Genomic DNA, 25307 nt, shown 5'->3' on the forward strand with positions numbered 1-25307 from the left:
CTAAAGAAATGGAAATCCAGAATTTCCTAATAAATAATTCAAATAATTGTTCTGATGATGCTTGAGCACTATAAGAGAATACAAATAAGCAATTTAAATATACCAAGAAAACAACATAAGAACAAATGTGAAGTGCAACAAATACAGAAAACCTAAAAAAGAACTAAACAAATTTTGGAGCTAAAGAATGCAGTGATCTGAGGAATTCAATGGAGAGCTTCAACTGCAGACTAGACCAAGCAGGTGAAAGAATCTTTGAGCTTGAAGACAGATAATATGAAATTAGCCACTCAGCAGAGCAAAAAGAAAATAAAAAAGAATAAAAAGGAATGATGAAAGCCTCCTAGTCTTATAAGAAACAGTTAAGACAGTCTTTCTATATTTGGAGTCCCAGAAGTAGAAGAGAGGGAGAAAGGGGTAGAAAATGTATTTCAAGAAATACCAGCTAAGAACTTTTCAAACCTGAAGATAGATTTGGACATCCAGCTTTTGAAGTTAATAAGTAACCCCCAAATTTCAATCAAAATGGTCTTCTCCAAGACATATTATAATATAGCTGTCCATAAGTAAAGATAAGAGTTTTAAAGTAGCAAGAGAAAAATATTTCTCTTATGAAGGCTATCAGCAGATTTCTCAACAGAGGCCTTGCAGGCCAGGAGAGACTGGAATATTATATTCAGAATACTGACAGAGGGGGATCCCTGGGTGGCCCAGCAGTTAAGTGTCTGCCTTTGGCCTAGGGCGCGATCCTGGAGTCCCGGGATCGAGTCCCACGTCGGGCTCCCGGCATGGAGCCTGTTTCTCCCTCTTCCTGTGTCTCTGCCTCTCTCTCTCTGTCTACCATAAATAAATAAATAAGTAAAATCTTAAAAAAAAAAAGAATACTGACAGAAAGACTGCCAACCAAGAATACTATATCCAGCAAAGTCGTCCTTCAAAAATAAAGGTTGAAATAAAGACTTTCCCAAACAAATAAAAGCTGAGGTAGTTCACCATTACACTTGCCTTTCAAGAAATTTGAAAGGACTTATTCAAGCTGAAATGAAAGAACAGGGACTATGAAAACATGTGAAAGGAAACAACACACTGGTGAAGTCAGGTGTGTTGCCAACTTCAGAATGCTCTATTTGTATCAGGCAAAATAGACTAAGTCAAAAGCTGCAACAAGAGAGGAAAAAGGTCATTCTATGATGATAAAAGGGTCAGTTTGTGAAGATTATATAATTGTACATATATATGCATCCTATATGTAGAGATATCAAGGAAATATTAACAGATCTGAAGGGAGTAATAGATATCAATGGATAAGAGGACTTTAATACCCTGTTTTCAACAATAGATAAATTACCCAGGCAGAAGATCAATAAAGAAACACTGAACTTAACCATACTTTAGGTCAAATGGTCTTAGCAGACATATATAGAATGTTCCATCCAACAGCAGCAGAAAACATTCTTTTTAAGAACACAGGGAAAGTCTCTAGCATAGACTATATATTATTTCACAAAATAAATGTCAATAAATTTAATAGGATTGAATTATACCAGGTGTTTCTTGTAACCACAGTGGTATCAAACTAGAAATCAATAATAAGAGGAAAACTGTAAAATTTAAAAATATGTAGAAATTATTAACATACTGCTGAACAACTTATGGGTCAAAGATTAAATAAACAATATACTGAAACAAAAAATGGAAACAGCATACCACAAGTCATGGGATACAGTAAGAGCAGTGCAAAGAGGAAGTTTATAGTGATAAATGCCTGCATTAGGGAAATGGAAATAATCCAAACAACTTAGCTTTATACTTCAAGAACTAGAAAAAGAACAAATGAAGCCCCAAATTAGCAGAAGGAAAGAGATAAAGATTAGAGGAGAAATAAATGAAATGGAGAAGAGAAAAATAGTAGAAAAGATCAGCAAAACTAAGAGTCATTTTTTTGAAAAGATAAATAAAATTCACATTTAGTTGGATTTACCATGAGAAAAAAGAAAGGACTTCAATAAGTAAAATTATAAATGAAAAACATGTTACAGTTGATACATAGAAATACAAAGGATCATAAAAGACTATCATGAACAACCATATATCATTAATTAGACAACCTAGAAGAAATAAATGCATTCAGTCTTTCAAACATACGACCTACCATGTGTGAATCAGGAAGAAGTAGAAAATCTGAACAGGCCAATAATACGTAAGGAGATTTAATGTCATAAAAAGCCTCCCAACAAAAAAAACCCTTAAGACCAAATGGCTTTGTGGGTGAATTTACTAAACCTGTAAGAAGAATTAATGCCAATTCTTCTTATTCTCTTCTAAAACATTGAAAAGTAGGGAACATAACCAAACTTATTTTATAAGGCCAGTATTGCCCTGATACCAAAAGCAGAAAAGGATACTAAAAGAAAACTTTAGGCCAGTATTCTTGACGATTATAGGAGCAAAATTTTTCAACGGAATGCTAGCAAATCAAATTCAGTGGCAGATAAAAGGATCATCTATGAAGGAACTCCCTTCTGCTTGCTAGATGGGATGGTGCCTGATTCGTGAATCAATAAGGCCAGTTAGATCTTGAAATAAAAAAAAAATGATAAAAATCCATGAGCAAGTGAGATTTATTCTGGGATTCAAAGATGGTTCAACATGTGAAAATCCATAAATGTGCTATATCATATTAATAAAATGAAAGATAAAAATCATATCATCTCAATAGTTAAGAAAAAACATTTGATAAAAGTTGGTATCTTTCATGATTAAAACTCTCAACAAGTTAGATATAGAAAGAACATACCTCAGTACACATGTGACAGTCCTATAGCTAACATATTCAATGGTGAAAGGTGAAGGCTTTCCCTCTGAGATCAGGAACAAGATAAGGAAGCCCACTCTCACCACTCTTATTTAACATAGTACTGGAAGTCCTAGCCAGAGCAGTTAGGTAAGAAAAATAAATAAAACGCATCCAGATGGGAAAGAAAGAAACAAAATTGTTTGCCGATGACATGATATAGAAAATCCTAAAATCTCTGCCAAAATTTTTTTAGAATAAACAAATTCGATAACATTTCAAGATGCAAAATCAACATACAAAAAGTAATTGCATTCTTTTTTTTAAAAAGATTTTTAAATTTATTCATTAGAGACACAGAGACACAGGCAGAGAGAGAAGCAATTTAGTTGCATTCTTATACACAAACAATGAAATGTCTGAAAAAGAAATAGCACAATCCCATTTATAATAGCATCAAAAACAATAAAATACATCAAAAACAATAAAATACTTAGGAATGAATTTAATCAAGCAGTGAACGATGTATACCTTGAAAACTATGAGACAGTGGGTTGCCTGGATCACTCAATTAAGTGCCCTACTCTTTATTTCAGCTCAGGTCATGATTTCAGGGTCCTTAGAGTGAGCCCTGCTTTGGGCTCCAAGCTCACTGGGGAGTCTACTTGGGATTCTCTGTCTCCTTTCCCTCTGGCCCTCCCCCTGTTCATGCACTCTCTCTCGTTCTCTCTAAAATAAATAAATCTTTAAAAACAACTATGAAACATTGATGAAAGAAATTGAAGAAGACAAATAAATGGAAAGATATCCTATGACCATGGATTGGAATAATTAATATTGTTATCATTTTGTTCATATTACCCAAAGCCATCTATAGATTCAATATAATATTCGTCAAAATTCAATGGATTTTTTTTCACAGAAATACAAGAACAATCCTGAAATTTATATGGACTCACAAAAGATCCCCAAAAGCCAAAAAAAACATTGTGAAAGAATAAAACTGGAGGAATCACACTTCCAAATTTCAAATTGTGTTACAAACTACAGTAATCAAAACAATGTGGTACTTGCATAAAAACAGACATGTGGACCAATGGAACAGAATCCAGAGCCCAGAAGTAAACTCACACATATATTATCAATAAATATTTCACAAGGGAACCAAGAATACTCAGTGTGGAAAAGGACAGTCTCTTTAATAAATGATTTTGGGAAAACTGGATTATCTGCATACAGATGAACAAAACTGGATTCCTGTCTTATACCAATCACAAAACTTGAAATGGATTAAGGACTTAAACCTGAGATCTGAACCCATAAAACTCTTATAAGAAAATATAGATGATAAGCTCCTTGACATCAGTCTTATCAATGACATTTTGCATATGACACACAGTGCACAAGCAACAAAAGCAGAAATCAGTAAGTGGGATTACATCAAACTAAAAAAATTTCTGCACAGCAAGAGAAACAATCAAAATGAAAAGGCAGCCTACAGAATGGGAGAAAAAAGTTGTAAACCATATATATGTTTTTAGTTTCCACATATGAATGAGTGCAGTATTTGGCTTATATATCTTATGTATCTGGTAGGGGTTAATATCCAAAACATATATGGATCCATAGAACTCATGCACTAACAAAAAACAAAACAAAACAAATAATTCATTAAAAAATAGAAGGGGGCACCTGGGTAGCTCAGTTGGTTAAGTGTCTGCCTTTGGCTAAGGTCATGATGTTCGGTCCTGGGATTGAGCCCTACATTAGGCTCCTTGCTCAGCAGGGAGTCTGCTGTTCCCCCTCTGTAGCCCCTCCTCCTTACTCTGCTCATCCTCTCACTGCCTCTCTGTCGAATGAATAAATAAAGTCTTAAAAAAATAAAAAAAAATAGGCAGAGGAGTAATTCATTAACTATCATGGAAATGCAAACCAAACCCATAATGGGATATTATCTTACATGTGTTAAAAAAAAGAACAAGTGCTGACAGGGATGCGGAGAATAGGGAACTCTGGTTCACTGTTGGTGGGGATGAAAAATTAATATAGCCATTGTGGGAAACAGCATGGAAGTTTCTCAAAAAATTAAAAATATGATCCAGCAATCCCACTTCTGGGAATATATCTGAAGAAGATGAAATCATTATCTTGAAGAGAGATCTGCACTGCCATGCTCATTGCAGCATTAATCACAATAGTCAGTGGATGAATGCTTAAAGAAAATGTGGGGTATATGTGTGTATAATGAAATATTTTGTGTGTGTGTGTGTGTGTGTGTGTGTATTTATATGATCTCACTCAAATGTGGAATCTAAAAACATGGAACTCAAAGAAGGAGAATAGAATGGTGGTTGCCAGGACCTGAGGGAGAGATGTTGGTCAGAGGGTATAAACTTTTAATTATAAAATGAATAAGTTCTGGGGATCTCGTGTACAGTATAGTGATTATAGTTAACAATACTGTATGTCTCCTTGAAAGCTGCTATGAGAGTAGAGTCTTAATGTTCTCACCAAAACCACAACAAACACAATAAATTAATAATTATGCAAGGATGTGTGTCTTGTTAACTAATCTTATTATAAAAATTTCACATATAGTTTATTGAATGAAGTTGCACACCTTAAACTTAATGTTATATGCCAATTATCAATAAAGCTGGGAAAGTAGTTTTAACTCTAGTTGCCTAATTCCATGCTTTTCAATCCTTTTCATGTAATAGCATATGTAGAAAATGATATTTATATGGTAAACTTGGGAGGGAGGGAGTGGGTAATAGGGAGGAGAAGAGGGAAATTGATTTCACCTTTTTCAATACCTGTCTCTGATCAGAGACAGAAAGCATTAGTATTCATTACTGTAAGACCAGAACTTCAGCCACCTAATTTCATAATTACCAATGCTCCATGTATTTATTTTACCTTATTTTTCAGTCCTACAGTCTTCAGACATATGCAGTAGATCTTCTTTTGAAAATATACTGTTTTAAAGTGCATCAGCATGATTTGGTATAACATTTAGTTGTAATAGACTTTACAGGAAAACAAAACACCTCACTTCCCTTTTTATTAGCTTTAAATCAGCAATTCCTATCTATAACAACTCTTCTGTTTAAATTTTCTATCATACCTGACTTAAAACCTCAACCCAGACTGAATCTACCAATTATCTCTTTTACCTAAACTGTTGGGACATGATGGGGAAATACCACATTGTTGCCATTAAACACTAGGTTAGATACCTACCAAATTGAGTAGTCAGCAGTGCCTGAAACAGTTATCACATTTCCTCCTTCAGCCGCCAGCAACTTCTCTCTTCTTTGCAGAAAATAATTAGCAATTTTTAACAAAACTTTTGTCTTTGCACCACCAATTCTAAAATCTCTTTGGATTCAGATCTCTCTCTCTCTCTCTTTTTTTTTTCTATAACAATGGAAAACATTCTCCAGCTTCCTTCCAGGGCTCATCTCATTATCTTGATCAGGATCCCATCCTCCTGCCTTTTGAGAGATATCATCTCATTTCTCTTTGGCTCTCTGCTGGCTCAATTCCTCTTATTTAAATGTGTTCAAGTCTGCACCATATTAAAAGAAAAATCCATCCAGCCTCATCTCTCTCTCCTCCTCCCTTTACTTTCTTCTTCCCTCTACAGTCTGTTAAGTAAGTTGTCTCCATACACTATGCCTCATTTATTCTCACTGCATGATCCTAGGTCTGCCTTCTGCTTCCCATCCTTCCACTGAAGCTCACTTTATTGTGGCTTTATGCTTTATGGATAGTTGCCATTTTCTCGTAGTCACCTTGCTTAGTATTTGGCCACATTTGAGAATTTTTTAGGTATACCGTTGTCCTTTGGCTTTCATAACAACACACACTTTAGCTGTATTCTTTATACATTTCTAGTTGTTTTTTTCTCATTTGGTTTATGTCCTCATCTGCATTAATGGCTTTCCATGATACCCAGGATCCATTTTAAACTCTAGTCTGTCCCCTACCTCTCTAGCTTCATCCCTTGACATTCTCTCTTTTATAGTCTACATTTGGGATATAATACTTTTTTTTTTTTCCAGTTTCTAGATTCATCCTCTTTTCTATTAACTTACAAGATGTTATGCATATCGTCTCTCCAGTCTGGAATGTTCTCCCTTGCCCACTTTAGAACCCAGATCCTAACATGTTGGTTTACATGTACTTTCTTTCCTAAGTAGTTTAGTGACTCTGAATTAGATTAGATTTCCATATGTTGTCCTGTAGTATCCTGTCCACTAGTGTAATAGTCATTAAATTTTATTGCATTATATATTTTAGATGCTTTCTTTTCTCTAAGTTGTAGAGGCCCTATTTTGTTTAGTTCACCTTTATATCTCCAAAGGTGAAAGAATAAAATTACACATTTTCCTTAATGAGTCTTGGTCATTTATATTCAAGAGACATCACCATTCCTTCATTTGGAACATTTTTTGAAATGCTTACACCAGTGAATTTTTAAGTTGAGTCCAAGTATTTCTATAGGATACCTTGTTTAAAACAATAGTTTTTTTAAATTGGAGTTCAATTTGCCAACATATAGCATAACACCCAGTGCTCATCCCGCCAAGTGCCCCTCTCAGTGCCCATCACCCAGTCACCCCAACCCCCTGCCCACCTCCCTTTCCATTACCCCTTGTTCATTTACCAGAGTTAGGTGTCTCTCATGTTTTGTCACCCTCACTGATATTTTCACACATTTTCTCTCCTTTCCCTTTATTCCCTTTCATTAATTTTTATATTCCCCAAATGAATGAGATTCCCCAAATATAATGTTTGTCCTTCTCCGATTGACTTATTTCACTCAGCATAATACCTTCCAGGTCCATCCACATCAAAGCAAATGGTGGGTATTTGTCATTTCTGATGGCTGAGTAATATTCCATTGTATACATAGACCACAGCTTCTTTATCCATTCATCTTTCGATGGACACCAAGGCTCCTTCCACAGTTTGGCTGTTGTGGACATTGCTGCTATGACCATTGGGGTGCAGGTGTCCCGGCGTTTCACTGCATCTGTATCTTTGGGGTAAATCCCAGCAGTGCAATTGCTGGGTTGTAGGGCAGATCTATTTTTAACTCTTTGAGAAACCTCCACACAGTTTTCCAGAGTGGCTGCACCAGTTCCCATTCCCACCCACAGTGCAAGAGGGTTCCCTTTTCTCCACATCCTCTCCAACATTTGTTGTTTTCCTGTCTTGTTAATTTTCCCCATTTTCACTGGTGTGAGGTGGTATCTCATTGTGGTTTTGATGTGTATTTCCCTGATGGCTAGTGATGTGGAGCATTTTCTCATGTGCTCGTTGGCCATGTCTGTCTTCCTCTGTGAAATTTCTGTTCATGTCTTCTGCCCATTTCATGATTGAATTGTTTCTTTGCTGTTGAGTTTAATAAGTTCTTTATAGGTCTTGGATACTAGCCCTTTATCATATAGGTCGTTTGCAAATATCTTCTCCCATTCTGTAGGTTGTCTTTTAGTTTTGTTGACTGTATCCTTTGCTGTGCAGAAGCTTTTTATCTTGATGAAGTCCCAATAATTCATTTTTGCTTTTGTTTCCCTTGTCTTCATAGATGTATCTTGCAAGAAGTTGCTGTGGCCAAGTTCAGAAAGGGTGTTGCCTGTGTTCTCTTCTAGGATTTTGATGGCTTCTTGTCTCACATTTAGATCTTTCATCCATTTTGAGTTTATCTTTGTGTATGGTGTAAGAGAATGGTCTAGTTTCATTCTTCTGCATGTGAATGTCCAATTTTCCCAGCACCATTTATTGAAGAGGCTGTCTTTTTTCCAGTGGATAGTCTTTCCTGCTTTGTTGAATATTAGTTGGCCATACAGTTGAGGGCCCACTTCTGGATTCAATATTCTGTTTCATTGATCTATGTGTCTGTTTTTGTGCCAGTACCACACTGTCTTGATGACCACAGCTTTGTAGCACAACCTGAAATCTGGCGTTGTGATGCCCCCAGCTATGGTTTTCTTTTTTAAAATTCCCCTGGCTATTCGGGGTCTTTTCTGATTCCACACAAATCTTAAGATGATTTGTTCCAACTCTGAAGAAAGTCCATAGTATTTTGATAGGGATTGCATTAAATGTGTATATTGCCCTGGGTAACATTGATATTTTCACAATATTAATTCTTCCAATCCATGAGCATGGTATATTTTTCCATCTCTTTGTATCTTCCTCCATTTCTTTCAGAAATGTTCTGTAGTTTTTAGGGTATAGATCCTTTACCACTTTGGTTAGGTTTATTCCTAGATATCTTATGCTTTTGGGTGCAATTGTAAATGGGATTGACTCCTGAATTTCTCTTTCTTCAGTCTCATTGTTAGTGTATAGAAATGCTACTGATGTCTGGGCATTGATTTTGTATCCTGCCACACTGCCGATTTGCTGTATGAGTCCTCGCAATCTTGGGGTGGAGTCTTTTGGGTTTTCTATGTACAGTATCATGTAATCTGTGAAGAGGGAGAGTTTGACTTCTTCTTTGCCAATTTGAATGCCTTTTATTTCTTTTTTGTTGTCTGATTGCTGAGTCCAGGACTTCTAATACTATGTTGAATGCAGTGGTGAGAGTGGACATCCCTGTCATGTTCCTGATCTTAGGGGAAAGGCTCTCAGTGTTTCCCCATTGAGAATGATATTTGCTGTGGGCTTTTTGTAGATGGCTTTTAAGATGCTGAGGAATGTTCCCTCTATCCCTACACTCTGAAGAGTTTTGATCAGGAATGGATGCTGTATTTTGTCAAATGCTTTCTCCTCATCTATTGAGAGGATCATATGGTTCTTGTTTTCTCTCTTGTTGATATGATCTATCACATTGATTGCTTTAAGAGTGTTGAACCAGCCTAAAACAATAGTTTGCACAAAAATAGAGAGCCTTTTCCCATGTGTGCTATAGGGCTTTGGAGTGCAGGGACCTTTCCTCTTTCTTTAGCACTGCATAGAATTTTGAATGGAATAGATTGAATTTAAATGGGACAGAGAAATGTATTGATTCTGGAAATTATTTAAAATAGCTGCTTTTAGGGCGCCTGGGTGGTGCCATCAGTTAAGTGTCAGAGTCTTGATTTTGGCTCAGGTTGTGATTTTTTGGGGTCCTGGAATCCATCCCCACATCAGGCTCTGCGCTCTGCAGGAAAGTCTGCTTATCCCTCCCCCTCTGCTCCTCCCCCCACTCGTGCGTGTTCTCTTGCTCACTCTTGCTCTGCTTCTCTTTCTCATATAAACAAAGTCAAAATAAAATAAAGTAAAATAATATAAAATAACTGCTTTTTAGATCTCAACTAAGAAAGTTCTAGTCTCTCACATTGACTAGCCTTATAACTAAGACAAACTTCTTGTTTTGGCCTTGGTTTTCTCATTCATAAAATTCTGATTCTGCAAGGTATGTAAATCAAACACTAATATATATTCTACTTTCAAAAGTACATTGTCTCTAAACTATAATTTTACAAATGCATAGTTTTAAAAATTCATCTGTGAATTCCACAGAATTCAGTGAATATTTATGCAAATTTAAAAGTTTGCTTTCCATTTTTTTTTAATGTAGCTGAATCACGCTAGTATTTTAAGTTATTTTAATTATTGTTTCCAGTGGAGGGCCAGAAAATGTGAAAGACCTGATTGGAAAGGGAAAAAAAATTTGCTGAATTTATCTCACCTTATATTTTAAAAAAGCCTTAGTCATGAATTTGGAATACTTCTGATGGAGGTGCAGAAATAATATTTTAAATATTCTTATTCCAAATTTACTGATTTGATAAAAATTTTTATATTTTCCTTTCTATACTGTAACATCTTTTATTAGAATGAGATTGGCTATATTTATGTACAAATCGAGTCATATATTCTTCCTTTCACATTTATTTGCTTTCTAGATAGTTGGTGGCAAAGGTTTTTTTTAAATTAAGATATGGAATCTCCCTTGAATTGCTGGTAGAGATTGGTAAGAAGAGAAGCACAGTGTACATTGGGCCTCACCAGCAGCAGTGATTTTTGACAGTGGTTCTCATCCTTTCACTCATAAAATAAGCAGAAAATTGACCTAACATTGCCAGCTCAGATCTGATAGCTAGAAAGTAATCCTTAGGGAATTACATTTGGGAATCAGGTGTTTTTTTTTTTTTTTTTTTTTAATTTTTTTTCCTTTGAGGTAAAGTTTCCTTTGTGAAAAGTTTCTACAGAGATGTGTCAGATATAGTGTAAATCTAGCAACACAGGCAGTAATTAAGTTAATCAATTTCAAAATATAGATTCCCATTATAATAAATTTTTGAGTGCTGAGGTGGAAATTTCATTTAATGAAAAGAAATAGGATATTTTTCACTAAATAAATCAGTAGATGAATTTTCATGAATTCACTTGTTCATTCTCTGTGAAATAGGCGATAGAGAAAAAAACAAAACAAAAAAGCCAGGACACTTGAGTGGCTCAGTGATTGTCTGCCTTCAGCTCAGGGCCTGATCCCAGGATCTGGGATACAGTCCTGCATTGGGCTCCCTGTGGGGAGGCTGCTTCTTCCTCTGCCTTTGTCTCTGCCTCTCTCTCTGTGTCTGTCATGAATAAATAAATCTTTAAAAAAAAAAAAAAGAAAAACAGAATAATAGAGGATGAGGAAAAGTAAGTTAGCAAAATACACTTGAGTAAATGCTGTGAACAATAGCCTTGTCTGTACAAGGTAAACATTCTGGTTTTAAGACATAAGCTTAAGAGACTTGTCACAAACATTTTCTTAAATGGCAACTATAAAATTGAGGTTGTTCAAAAGGGATGTTTGAAATATTCACATTGTAACTCTTAAACTCCATTTTTTAAAATAATAAATTTATTTTTTATTGGTGTTCAATTTGCCAACATACAGAATAATACCCAGTGCTCATCCCGTCAAGTGCCCCCGTCAGTGCCCGTCACCCATTCACCCCCACCCCGGCCTTCCTCCCCTTCCACCACCATTTCCACCACCATCATTTCCCAGAGTTAGGAATCTTTATGTTCTGTCTCCCTTTCTGATATTTCCTACCCATTTCTTCTCCCTTCCCTTCTATTCCCTTTCACTATTATTTCTATTCCCCAAATGAATGAGAACATATAATTTAAACTCCATTTTTATAAGAGAGAACTATTCTACGTTTCTTTATAATTGACTTGCTTATATGGCTATTAGTGTATTAACTTATCAAAATAATATTTCATGAAAATTCCATTGTATAACTTTTATGCAATTCAAATCTTAATAACTACTATTTTGGTAAAACTGACTTACACTTATGTATTTTCCAACATAACACAATCATTACACGTGTGTGTGTGTGTGTGTATATATATATATATATAGTGTGTGTGTATATATATATCTCCACCATAATCTTCCATATCTTGAGTATTTTTAGGTGAGTATAATGTATGTGATTCATTTTAGAAATGTACATTTTGTTTTATATGAAGAGATAATCATTTAATATTACCTTTGTGAATTTGTAATGCATTATTTTTATGTTTTAAATGATTTCTTAATTTATTGACCTATATAGAAACCTTCTATTCCTTACTAAGTAACAATGTTAATTTAGAAAGTATGCTTTCTTTTCTTTTTAATTTAAAATTATTGAAAAAAATTCTTTTGAATTTAAGTAATACAGCAAGAGGAGATTGCTCGTGCTAAAAATGTTTCTCGGTTATTATTGAGTTTTGTAATTGAAACTTGAAATTATGCATTCTTGGACTGTATTTTTATAAAAGCAGCATAGAATTAGAGGAAATAATGGACTAGAACTGTAATTGTTTACTGACTGGAAGATAAAGTGCTATCTTTGGTATATCCTTTTTACTGGAGTGGAATTCAAATCCTGTTTTATCAGCGGTACTTGTTATTTATATTGTCTTGAGCGTTCAAAGGCTTTTTCAGAAGTAGTATTGTCTGTTGTACACTATCGTTTTAAAGCACATCTCTACAGATATTCAGAAGTTTGTTTTTGACACATTTAAAAAGTGAGCACACAACCAATATATTTATTAATGCTAATTTAATTAAAAGGACATTTTTAATATACTAAAAAGATAAGAAATATTGTGAGAAATGATGAAAGTGAAAAACCAGTGGGAATATTTATAAAACAACAATGGGAAAAACAACAACAACAATGGTTTTTATATCTGAATAACTAGATACGATATATTAGAAAAAAATTTTTTAAAATACCCTGCAAATATCAGTTTAAGTAAGCTTGATGTCTTATACATACTAATTTATATCTGTTATTTTATAAAAGGCTTTTTAGAGTTGCAAATATAGGATATCAGAAATGAATTTTGATATAAAGCAAGCATTATTACAGTGTTCATAAATATTTAGGATTTTAAATGGAGATTTAAGATGATATATTGTGATCTAATTTCTACTATAGTATATTTGATTACATATTTATCACATTTATACTTTTCTTTTCAAATTAAGACCAATATGTTAAGTATAGTTAAATCTGAAAATTCATACTTCAGAATCTTAAAGTGTGAAGTATGTAAATAAAAAAGTGAGTTGTGAAAAGAAATAATGAGTTTTAATAATCTGACCAAGTTACTACTTTTGTTCCTGTTCCCAGAGGTCATTAAAATGCTTAAAAGATCAAAATACTTTATGTTTAACCTCATCAACTATAAATGTTTAAAGAGAAATTTAAAAATTAGTTAAAAGGTAACTCTGACAATGTTTTAACAAGAATGTTGGTGTAAATGTGCTCTTTTGCCTCTAATTCCATGTGTCAATTATTTACAGATCCGGTGGTATTGTGGAAATTCCCAGAGGACTTTGGCGATCAGGTTGGAACTACATAATCTTTAAAAAAACATTTATAATGAGGGTACTATGATTATTGCTGCTGTTACTGAAGCAACTATTACTACACATGAATTGCTATACGTACTTTCTCTTGACCAACTGTGAGGAAAAAAGCATCATGTGTGCAGAATGAATAAATGATTAGATCTCTCCTTGTTACAGTGATGTCTGAATTGCTTACATGTATATTGAGTTGACTATATTTCCTTATTTTATATAATTCTTATCTATAGCTTTCTTAAAAGAAAATGAGATTTCAGAATGAGTTTATTCCATTTAGATTTTAAATTATAGTCTTCTATAGTTCCTTAAGTAATGATTATGACCAAAATTATGAATTATATATTGACATGATATACACAAAAAACTTTAAGATTTTATATTACAGATTTATAATTTTGAAATGAATTATATGACAAAATTTCAATTTTCATGGAAATCTGATGAACTTTTTTTTGCCTGCAAAGCAATGGTAAAACAATCTTGTCACTCTTAAAATTAAAAATTTTATTAGTATTAAACTTAACCATAAGTTAAGTTCACAGATACAATTCTTAAACTTCTCATAAGTTATAAAAATGAAAGCTGACCATTTATTTAAAGCAGTTCATTCAGAAATAAGTAAACAGAAGAATGTTTATTTAAAGGAGTTCATTCAGAAACAAGTATACAAATAAGTGATTTTGATATGTGGAAGGATAACTTTTGCATGTAAGGCTAAGAAGTTACGCTGAAAAAAAGTAAATGAGCATGTTAAATATTAATTCAATCTAATGCAGTCCTTGACTATTTTTCACATGAAAGGAGAGGTGTGCACTCTTAATTAGTTTTTAGCTTTTTAGAGAAAGAATAGATTTATAAATATCTTAAGTATGCAAAAGGAGTCCCTACAGTGAATACATGATTTGGATATATGATGCATAACTGAGTTTGTTCTGAAGTAATGTGTGGTTAGGGGAGAGCCTTACTGATTCATTTTTAGTGTTTTGCAATACTATTTTTCTTCTGGTATTTTCCATTCTTGTCCACTGACCCAAGAACAAACCTCTTGTCCAGGACATGTCTTTTTTTGCTTGTATTTTCTACCCCTTAAACCGTCTGGAGAAATCCCAGGAGATCTGAAGAATCCTCACTTTGGGTCACATAAGAGCAATCATATACTTGTTGAGTTCAACTACAGTAAATTTTTCAGTGAGACCAACTATTGCTGTCCCTCTTTGTGACTGATAAACTGGTGATAGGAATTTTTTAGTTGGGGCTGAAATGTTTTGTTTCCCAAATTTGTGAAGTTAGTGGAACATTAATAAGCCCTTACATACCCATTAAAATGCAAAAGCAGTTAACTGGGAAGTGGTGAAGAGTGTCCAGAATTCTAGTTCATAGCAATTCTTATACACTTTATTGAAAGTTAGAACTGAAAAGAACTTTAGATACCATTTTGTCTAAATATTTCTTATTATGTCTGAAGAAACCAAACTTTCTATGGGAATCTAGCCACTGACCTTGAAGAATGGTTTTGCTATATGCTTTTTGGTGAATATTCTGAATACTAGAGATGATTCAAGTGCGCTGTATATTTCTCATCTTTCTTACCACTTACTACTGTTGTAGACTATTTCTTGCTAACCAGCCTTTTCACTGGATCTGAGACTTGCTTCAGTAAATAATTATAAAAAGCTCTTTATTTAGCTGTTACCATGTACTGGTGATATATTATGTGCTTTATGTGCATAATTTCATCTTCAAACCCACCCAGTACTGCTGGGAGGTAGTATCATCCCCCAAAGTAAGGGTTAAAAAAGTTGACTGTGATCACACTGCTTATCAGAGACAGAGCTAAGATTTGAAGGCAAGTTTGTCTAATTCAAAAGCATATGCTATTAGCAATTAAGCTATCTTCTTTCTGCTTAGAATGCTGTCTCAGATCCTACTCACTTACTTTATTTTAGCTCTTTTAACAATAGTTTATCATAACAGTTCTTTTCCCTCATTATTTTTATAATTTGAAATCAATGTGTTATTTAATCCAAAGGAACAGTATTGATTAATTACCCTTTGGTTCTATTACATAGGGTTGTTGGTTCATCATAGGTGTTGGTTTATTACATGCTCCTCAAGTGTGTCTTCCTTCTTTAGTTGATAGAACTAGTGGGACAGTTCAAAGTCACATTTCAGGAGCTGTAATTTGATTTTGGGGGGAGGTAAATAGAGAATTTTGTATAGGAAAGTAGGAAATGAAACTGTAAATGTAAATAGAGCTGAGTTTTGGTAACATTAAAGGCTTCGCTGAAGAGTTGGTCCTTCAGAACTTGAGGAGACTGTAATATAGCAAAATAAGTATGTTAAGAATATTAGTTGGGAAGAGATTTCTGTAGGGATTGGTTGTGGGAGAAACCAGAAACATGGAAATTAGTTGGCTATTACAGTAGTTCAGCTGTAGGCATCAAAAGGATCTGAAAGGGTTGGTTACATTAGGAATGAAAAGTAAGATGAGTATAAAGAGGAAGGAGGAAAGACATTGGTGTAGAAGTGCTTTGCAGGGTATGGGGTAGAGAGGAATAGTGACGAGAGGATGAATTTGATTTTTGTCACTCCAAGAAATGTTGAATTATCTTTGTGTAAGTGGTAGATGGGACTTTGGAGATTGGAGAAGAATGGAGAAGTGTTTACAGCCTGAGGAAATACAAAGCTGTAAGCAAATTAAAGAATTGCTAAACAGACTGAGTTGATGTCAGATTTATGTTTTGCAGATACATTGAGGGCTTTGGCTGAGAAGATGAATGCAGACCAAGTCTTCCCCTCTGTGCCACTGATACTGGCAGTATCCCTTTGTGCATTTGTGAGGGGTTCAGGGGTTCTATATAAAATGAGTAATTTTGTTTCTTTTTGTTGTAATCAAGGTAATTCATTGCCCTTAGTTCTCTGTTGTTCACATTTATACTTATGGCTTGAGGCTGTTTCTCAGAATACTTAATTTTCCCTTTACTCTCTGCTTGTCATTTTTATGGTTCATGTTTCTATAGCATCCCTGCTTGCATATACCATGCCCTTTTGGGGCCATGGTTGGTCTGTGTTTCTTCAGTAAGAGGAGCAATCTTTGTGAGAAAAATACACTTTTAGAGTGGGTTCAGAAATAAAATCTTAGGGGTGCCTGGGTGGCTCGGTTGAGCATCTGCCTTTGGCTCAGATAATGATTGCAGGATCCTGGGATGGAGCCCCGTGTCGGGCTCCTTGCTCAATGGGGAGTCTGCTGCTGCTTCTCCCACTGTCTCTCCACTGGCTTGTGCTCTCTCTCAAATAAAAAAATAAAATATTTTTTAAAAAGAAAAAAAGAAATAAAATCTTATAAATACTGGAATCAGGGATGCCTGGGTGGGTCAGCGGTTAAGCATCTGCCTTCAGCCCAGGGCATGATCTTGGGGTCCTGGGATCAAGTCCCACATTAGGCTCCCTACATAGAGCCTGCTTCTCCCTCTGCCTCTGTCTCTGCCTGTCTCTCTCTCTCTGTGTCTCTCATGAATAAATAAATAAAACCTTTTAAAAAAATAAATGCTGGAATGAAACACATATGTGTTTGAATACTGGCTCTGTATTTATAGATTGTGTGAAGTGTTGCTTTAGACAGGGACTGAATCTCTCTTAATTACTCATTTGCAAAATGGGACTGATTTTACTGGTCCGAAAGAATTATGATAAGAACGAAATGATATGAAGCTTGTAAAACACTAAAAGTCATGCCTGGCATGTAGAAAACACTCAGTAAGTGTGAACCAATAGTTTTGTTAAAATGTCACATGGCCATGAATGTTTATTAACTTATGGTGAGGGATAGATAAAACTGCTTCATGTAGAATGTCATTTTAAAAAAAAGATTTTATTTATTTGAGAGAAAGAAAGAGAGAGAGGATGAGAGGCAGGAGAGTCAGATGGAGAAACAGACTCCCCACTGAGCAGGGAGCCCAATGTAGGGCTCTGTCCCAGGACCCTGGGATCATGACCTGAGCCAAAGGCAGATGCTTAACTGACTGAGCCACCCAGGTGCCCCTAGAATATCATTTTTATAGGTGAATAGCAAGTTTGAGAATTTTACTTTTATTTTGCTTTATAGACCTTCAGGAAGATTTATAGTGTAATAGCACAGGTACTAATATGTAAAAATTCTTTTTGATGTGTGCTTTCTGACTTTCTGAAATTTCTGTGCCATTAGTTGATGACTACAGTGGATATTTGCTGTTTAACTGGTGAAACTTTATTACTTTTTAGTTATTTTTTTGAAAATCTTAAACTCAGGATGAATATGAGTGGAAGTCATAGGACCATGGAGCCACAATCTTTTAGTAACGGCCAAGACATCAGAAGTCATTAAGATCATTTGGATAGGAAAGAAGGTAATGAAGAGCTGACCCCAGGTCATACTTCTTATTTACCTTCTGCCCTGCAGTACTTTTTCTATTTTTCCACAGGCTCCAGGCCTTTCATGCTTCTAGGCCATGTCGTATATCTCAGATGCCCTTTCCCATTTCTCTGATGTACTCTCTCCATAATACAAAATGAAATGTTTTGTCTGTTGTGATATTTTGAGGCATTCCTCTTTTTGTGTTCCAGACCCATTTTTGTGTTACTGTGCCTGCCACATTACCTGAGTAACCTGGAGTAATTGTTCTAGTGTGTCTTATTTCAGTGAATGCTCCCACTTGCTTTCCCAAGCCAAGGACTCTTATTTATTTTTTATTCTTTTTCCTTCATTCAACTGCTCCTTGCAATCTGTCATCAAATCCTATTGCTTGTGCCTCTTTCATGTCTTGTAACTCTCTCCACTTCTCTTTACTTCTGGGGTCCTTTCCTTAATTCATATCTTCCTAATTCTTCTTTATGTTTTTGTGCCTATTTAATTTATTCTCCACAAGTGTAGCTAGACTGATCTAAAAGACAATGGGATGATCTCTCTAAAAACCAAATACTGTTACTCCTGTCCCTACTGTCATTGGTTCCTTACTATGCGCTAGGCAGTTTCTAGGTACTTGGCCTGTATTAACTATTGAATCCTAATTATGCCTCTATGAAGTAAAGGACTACTATATTTCCCATCTTACAGATAAACAGACCTACAAAGTACTTAATTTACGTGGCAAAAGTCACACAATTAGTAAGTAATAGAGCCATTATTCCAAGCCAGACACTGACTCCAGAGCCTGTAGTCCTGAAGACTCATTTAAACTCACTACTCCCGATTGACACCTTCAAGATGAGGGTCAACTTCTCAACATGATCAAGTTCCTTGTTTCAAGTCTTTTGTTTTCATCTTTAGCCACCTATGTCTCTGTGCCTCTGTCCTTTCTCTGTATAAGAAATGGCCTGTACTTTTTAGTGAACATTATTTTCTCTTCTGTACCATTTATTTATATTCTGTCTTTGAACATGTAAGTCTTTCTGTCTGAAATGCTAATCTCCTACTTGCACTCCCTTTTGCCTGTCTTTCTAGTGTTGGCTTAGAGGTCATTTCCTCCAAGAAGCCTTTTTCTTTATGTCACTGGTCTGGATAGAATGCACCTCCTGGGAGTTCTCTTGGCATTTTATGCTTCCCATATTATGCCACTTATTAGATCTATCATTTTCCTTACGTTTTATTTGCTCCATTAGACCAAATGTTCTGAGACTAGTATTAAAGAATAATTTTTAAAAGAAGATATAATAATGACTCTAATACAAATGTAACATTTTATTTTTAAGTTTTTAAAAACTCGTTAGTTGATGAGGGTGTGAGTAAAATGTTGCATCCTATTCAAAGAGGAGCTCAAAGTAGAATTGTATAGATAAATCAGGAAGGCTGTAATAAATTTACAAATAGATGTAGAGTTCTATGGTTTTATCCACATGGGGTAAGGAGTAAGGAAGGAGGGGAGTCAGTTATCCCTCTATAAGACATGTCTGTGGACAAATATTATTTGCATTGCTATCATTTATCTACCATTTAAAGAGTTGTAAAATAGGCACAGAGTCCCTAAAAGAGTATATTAGGCAATGGCTTATTTTCCAATGAGAACAACCAGTGATCTTTTTTGTTCAGGTTAATCTTTTACAAATATTTCCTATAGTCTTCTTCTTCCTATTGCAAGCATAAATAATTTCAAAGAAAGATCACTCTAGAAAGCAGAATAAATCACGTCCCTAAAGATTTGGCCTGATTTTTTACATGGGTACAACAAGAGAGTTAATTTAGGCTACGAGCCTCCATGAATTTACTTTACATATCTAGAATCATGCAATGTAGAATAATTGCTATGTCTACAAAATTAACTTTTTTCCAAAAATTTTCATAAGGAATTTCTAATAAAAGATTAAGTTTTTAGAAGCCTCTGTTATTTACTATCCCAAAGGTAGGAAATTAGGTCCAAGCAAATATCTTTTCCAGATTTTACATGTACTGCCTATAACTTTGGTTTTTCTTCCCAAGATTTAGAGAATTTGCTAAGGTTCCTGGTCTATGAGGATGGGACCTTCTTCAAGACCTTTAAGTTTGGACCCTGTCAGCCAGGCATCAGGCCACTTTTTCTGGGAATGACATTGTAGGCTCCATAAGTACAGCTAACTTTGTTCCTTAAAAGTGTCTTGGCATGGCTGATTAAACAAGCATCTTTCTCAAAAATGACGCTTTAAGACCTTGGTTGTGCAATCACCAGTTATATACTGGTATAATGAAAGACACATTTATTGAATTTATGCAAAAAACAATATTGCTATGAAAATGAAGGGGCTTAGTAAGAGTTTCTGAATTCAGGGAGGAAGAGTATCAGTGAGAATAAGATATAACTTAAAAATATTTCAGTTTATAGAAGTAGAGTTTACTAAATCGTAGGTTACAGTGTAGGAAAATGAAGAAAGACTTTCTTATACGTCCAGAAAATAGATAATTAAAACAGCATCAATAATGTTTCAAACAATAAAATTTCCCTCATTATTTAATACGATACGATTAATTATTGTTTTGCTGGATTTTTGTCTTAAAGGTCTCATGAAACTTTCTGTTTCTTGACTAAAATGAGTCTCAGAAGTTCTGCCTCAGTCTACAGAAATGGCCTGAAAGTTATCTAAGTGATGTCAGTTCAAAGGTGTCCCTAAGAGTCTATTCTTTGAAGTGTCAGAAGTTTGAAATACCTGATACAACCCTTTTGCGAGGCTTTGAGACTGACATACTTTGTTAAAAACAAAAACGCTGCCCTGTAGCTTACAGCAGAGGCTTCAGGCAAGCATCAGAAATAAGACTAAACTACCTGTAGATGTAGATGCTTAATGGTTATGGTTAAGTTAACCTGGGGAGGATGGGCAAAATAGGTGAAGGGGATTAAGAGGTACAGACTTTCAGTTATAAGATAAATAAGTCACAGGAATAAAAAGTACAGGTACAGGTACAATAATATTGTAATAATGTTGTATGGTGACAGATGGGAATTACACTAATCACAGTGAGCTTTGCATGATGTATCAAATTGTTGATTCACTGTGTTGAATACCTGAAATGAATACAACGTTGTATGTCATCTATAGTTTGATAAAAATACAAACCAAACCAAACAAACAAAAAACCCAAAAGCAAATGGTAAAGGTCTGGTGAGGGTTTATAATAAAAATAAAATAGGAAAAAGAAAATTTGGTTGTTTCTGTTGTATGAAAAATGTTATAAGTCCATTCAAAAAGGTTTTAGAGAAAATGTTTCAAAGACAAGGAGTAAGACTTTTCAAAGGAGTTATATTTGATTTATAAAAGTGGGTGAATTAATTTGAGGAAATTTGAAGAAAAATTTTGAGATACAGCATTCAATAATCTTGAGACATAATATAACAAGAATATACCAAGAATATCAAGTAAAGAGATTTAAGATGTCTGGAGTAGGGGCCTGAAATGTATTTTTGTAAAAATTCATGGGTATCTGATGTGCATACCCAGTTGAGAACCGCTGGCCTAGAAGTGCCAGAGATTAAAATGAAGTAAAGGTTATGGACAAGTAAACATTTTAAATAATAACTGAAATTATAACTGGCAGTATTACATTATTGTTGTCTAATATCATTGGGCAAAGTACTGCCAGGAATCTGATAAGTATAGAAAAACCTAAAAACTATTTCATAAGAGATTTGATCTTTTTTTTTCCCTGAAGAGTAAAACATATTATGGACAGCAAGGGCATTGTTCCTGAAGAGTAAAACATATTATGGACAGCAAGGGCATTGGTATATCTCTTGGGACTTTCTATACAGCATATGATTTCTTAAATATTCATATTCATAAAATTTATATACATGAAAGTTCAACCTAGGGCAGGCTAAGCATGTTGTCTCATTTTCTTGCTTTTTGTATGCAACTATTAAATATAATAACACATCAAGCAAGTGAAATTTTTTCTAGCATCTCATTTTGTAAGGTAAGAGAACATATCACTGTGCTTTTCAAGGAACCTCTAGGAAATTTCTGAGATAGTTTTGGTTATAAAAACATACTCTGGAAGTTTTTAATTTTTTTTCTATATTCAGAGTGAGTTTGGGAAGTCAAAATTTGAAAAGTTGTTAGAAGATTTGAATGTTTGACTATGATGGGATCCGAGAAGTAACATGTAGTTATTTGTTTAATCAAAATGACAATGAAATATTTAAAATTAATATGGCCAGTAATACTATTGAATAGTTCTTTCATAAATGAACTTTTGTACTTTTTTTCTCCCTTAAGGAGTAAAAGACATAGTGAACTCAGAATTAAGTGAAGAAATTATTCTGTTAACACACAGATTTTCAGCTGTCTCAGAGGTACACAGGTAAGAACAACATTGTAGGCAAAGGCATTAATCAATAATCCAAGGAAGCAAGCCCAGTAAAGTTGAGTGATTTTTAACAATTTTCATAGCTTTTCACAGTCATATATTATCAAATAAGACAGACAAAAGTCACATTTTTATTTCACTGTGCCCTTTCATATTTAAGAGCACACTGACACTTTAAAACGTATCTCAGAGATCTGCAAGACCAAACTAATTTTATCATCATCATCACCATTTACATTTATATTGTTTAACATGCAGTGCATCCATGATTATTGTCCTCAATTCATATATCTGTTAAACATTTATGAGTTTTAATTTCTAATACAGTAGTTTTCAGTATTCAATAATATTGTTATATAAATAGTAGCTCTTCATCATCCTCATTAACTTCCAAGAATATAGAGGTTAAAAATAAAAGTCCAAGAATTGCTGTTTTTAGGACAAAACTGTTTTTGAAAACTGTTCTTGGAAAACAGTTTTCAAAACCGTTCTTTGAAAACAAAATATACAGTTATATTTATCTGACCCTGTTGTTCCCAGTGTAGTCTTACCCCCTCATTAATTAAAACCTTTAATCTAAATAACTGACTTCTGTTTCATGGAAAAAGAACTCTGAGGGATGGATAAATGAGAACTTTCTGGCATGCACATACATTTTAGCAGTCAATGTGACCTCATGAATACCCTTTATATAATATGTATAAGTTATAAATTATTTGGTGTGTGTATATATATATATATATATATATATATTATAAAATATAATACTACTACTTTCTAAAGCCCTACATATCCCATGTACATCTTTGTAGAGTGGAGAAAATGAGCACGTTCCTTAAACACTAACCCAAAGGCATACCATTTTATAGCATACAAAAATAAGCACATAGACTTAAATTATGCTTAGTAATCAATATTTAGTATTCTGTCTTAGATATTACGTGGGTCTCCAATAATTATATATTAACTCAATTTAATATCAGTTTAATATTTTAGTAACCTAAAGATTTTGGAAATTCTGTTTAAGCAGATATATAACAAAATATAATTACTGTTGAATCAAGTTTATCAGTAAGGGCATTTGGGTGGTTCTTCTGGTTAAGTGTCTGCCTTCAGCTCAGGTCAGGATCTTGGGGTCCTGGGATCAAGCTCCTCATTGGGCTCCCTGCTCAGTGGGGAGCTCATTCTTCCTCTCCCTCTGCCTCTTCCCCTGCTTGTGTGCTTACTTTCTCTCTGCCAAATAAATAAATAGAATCTTTAAAAAAGTTTTACCAGAATAATGATTCAATTTAGTCAAATAGAAACTTATATTTTTTAAATAAGCTTAAACATGTTAGCTTATTTGCTCAGTATACCTGCATATGTTTAGGAAAAACAAACCCGAGTAGAATAAATCTGTCCTTGTATTATATTTAACAATGATAAATCAGAGAAAACAGCTATATTTATTAAACTAAGGGATAAACTTAGATGAGTGTGCTAAAGATCTATCTTAATTATGTGAATTTGAATTCTCTAAGAATTTTTTTTTGAGGTCTAGCCCATTTGAAGCTTTAGAAATTAAGTTTTCTTATTTTACAGTACTTTTAGGGATAGTCATTTTATGTACATATCTCTCGATAAGCCATTCAGAACAGAGGTTCTGTATTAAAATTTTTTTTAAGATTTTATTTATTTATTTATTTATTTATTTATTTATTTATTTATTTATTTATCAGAGAGAGAGAGAGAGAGAGGCAGAGACACAGGCAGAGGGAGAAACAGGCTCCATGCAGGGAGCCCGACGCGGGACTCAATCCCAGGTCTCCAGGATCACACCCTGGGCTGAAGGCAGCGCTAAACCACTGAGCCACCAGGGCTGCCCAAATTTTTTTTGAAATATTTTATTTTTTTAGAGTGGTTTATGGTTCACAACAAAATTGAAAGAGAGGTGCACAGATTTCCCATAAGCCCCCTGCTTCCCCACATGCATAGCTTCCCCCATTATCAGCATCACTCATCAGAATGGTGCATTCTTAATGAAAGATGAATATACATTGACATACCATAATGACCCAGAGTCTGTAGTTTACCTTAGGGTTCACTCTTGGTCTTGTACAGTCTGTGGGTTTGGACAAATGTATGATGACATATATTCATCATTATAATATCATACAAATATGGTGACTGCCCTAAAAATTCTCTCTGCTCTGACTATTCACCTCTCCTTGCCATCCCCACCCCTACAAACCACTTATCTTTTTACTGTCACCATGGTTTTGCATTTTCCAGAATGGCATATATTTTGAATCATAAAATATGTAGCCTTTTCAAATTGGCTTCTTTTACTTAGTAATACATATTTAAAGTTCCTCTGTGTCTTTTCATGGCTTAATAGGTCAGTTATTTCAAGTGCTGAATAATTTTCCATTGTAAGTACCACAATTTATTTATCTATTTACCTGAAAAGGACATCTTGGTTGCTTCCAAGTTTTGGCAATGATGAATAAAGCTGCTATAAGCATCTATGCAGGAGTTCTTTAATTTATAAGATTTTATAATCTACTTTATTGATATTCTCCAGAGATAGGAAACATGTATCATCCTTAATCTTCAAGAAAGCTTATTAGGCAAAGGAAGATTGTCCTGGGAATCAAAAGTGAACAAACTATCATTCTGCCTTCTACTTGACAGAAGACTAACGTGGGTGTATGACTTTAAGTAAATTTTTTCTCTGAATTTCAGTTTTCTCTTCTGTAAAAGGGGGATGCAGGAGCAAATAGTTGTTTCTTGTTTTTACAGTATTCATTTCTACATATAGTTCCAACAGAAGTCCAGCTGTAATAAATGCCATGAAAGTT

General features: G+C 34.4%; 1 protein-coding gene across 4 annotated transcripts in view; it reads left to right on the forward strand.

Moving 5' to 3' along the window:
* Positions 1-25307, forward strand: part of DENND1B (DENN domain containing 1B) — a 267328-nt gene that overhangs the window by 62520 nt on the left and 179501 nt on the right. For all 4 annotated transcript variants that reach the window (XM_038541978.1, XM_038541976.1, XM_038541977.1 and 1 more), the window contains exon 3: positions 13593-13636. In XM_038541978.1, coding sequence (XP_038397906.1) covers positions 13593-13636 — 44 coding nt within the window. The remainder of the gene's footprint in view (positions 1-13592; positions 13637-25307) is intronic.

The sequence above is a fragment of the Canis lupus genome, chromosome 7 (assembly GCF_011100685.1).
Source record: "Canis lupus familiaris isolate Mischka breed German Shepherd chromosome 7, alternate assembly UU_Cfam_GSD_1.0, whole genome shotgun sequence".
Taxonomy (NCBI): Eukaryota; Metazoa; Chordata; class Mammalia; order Carnivora; family Canidae; genus Canis; species Canis lupus.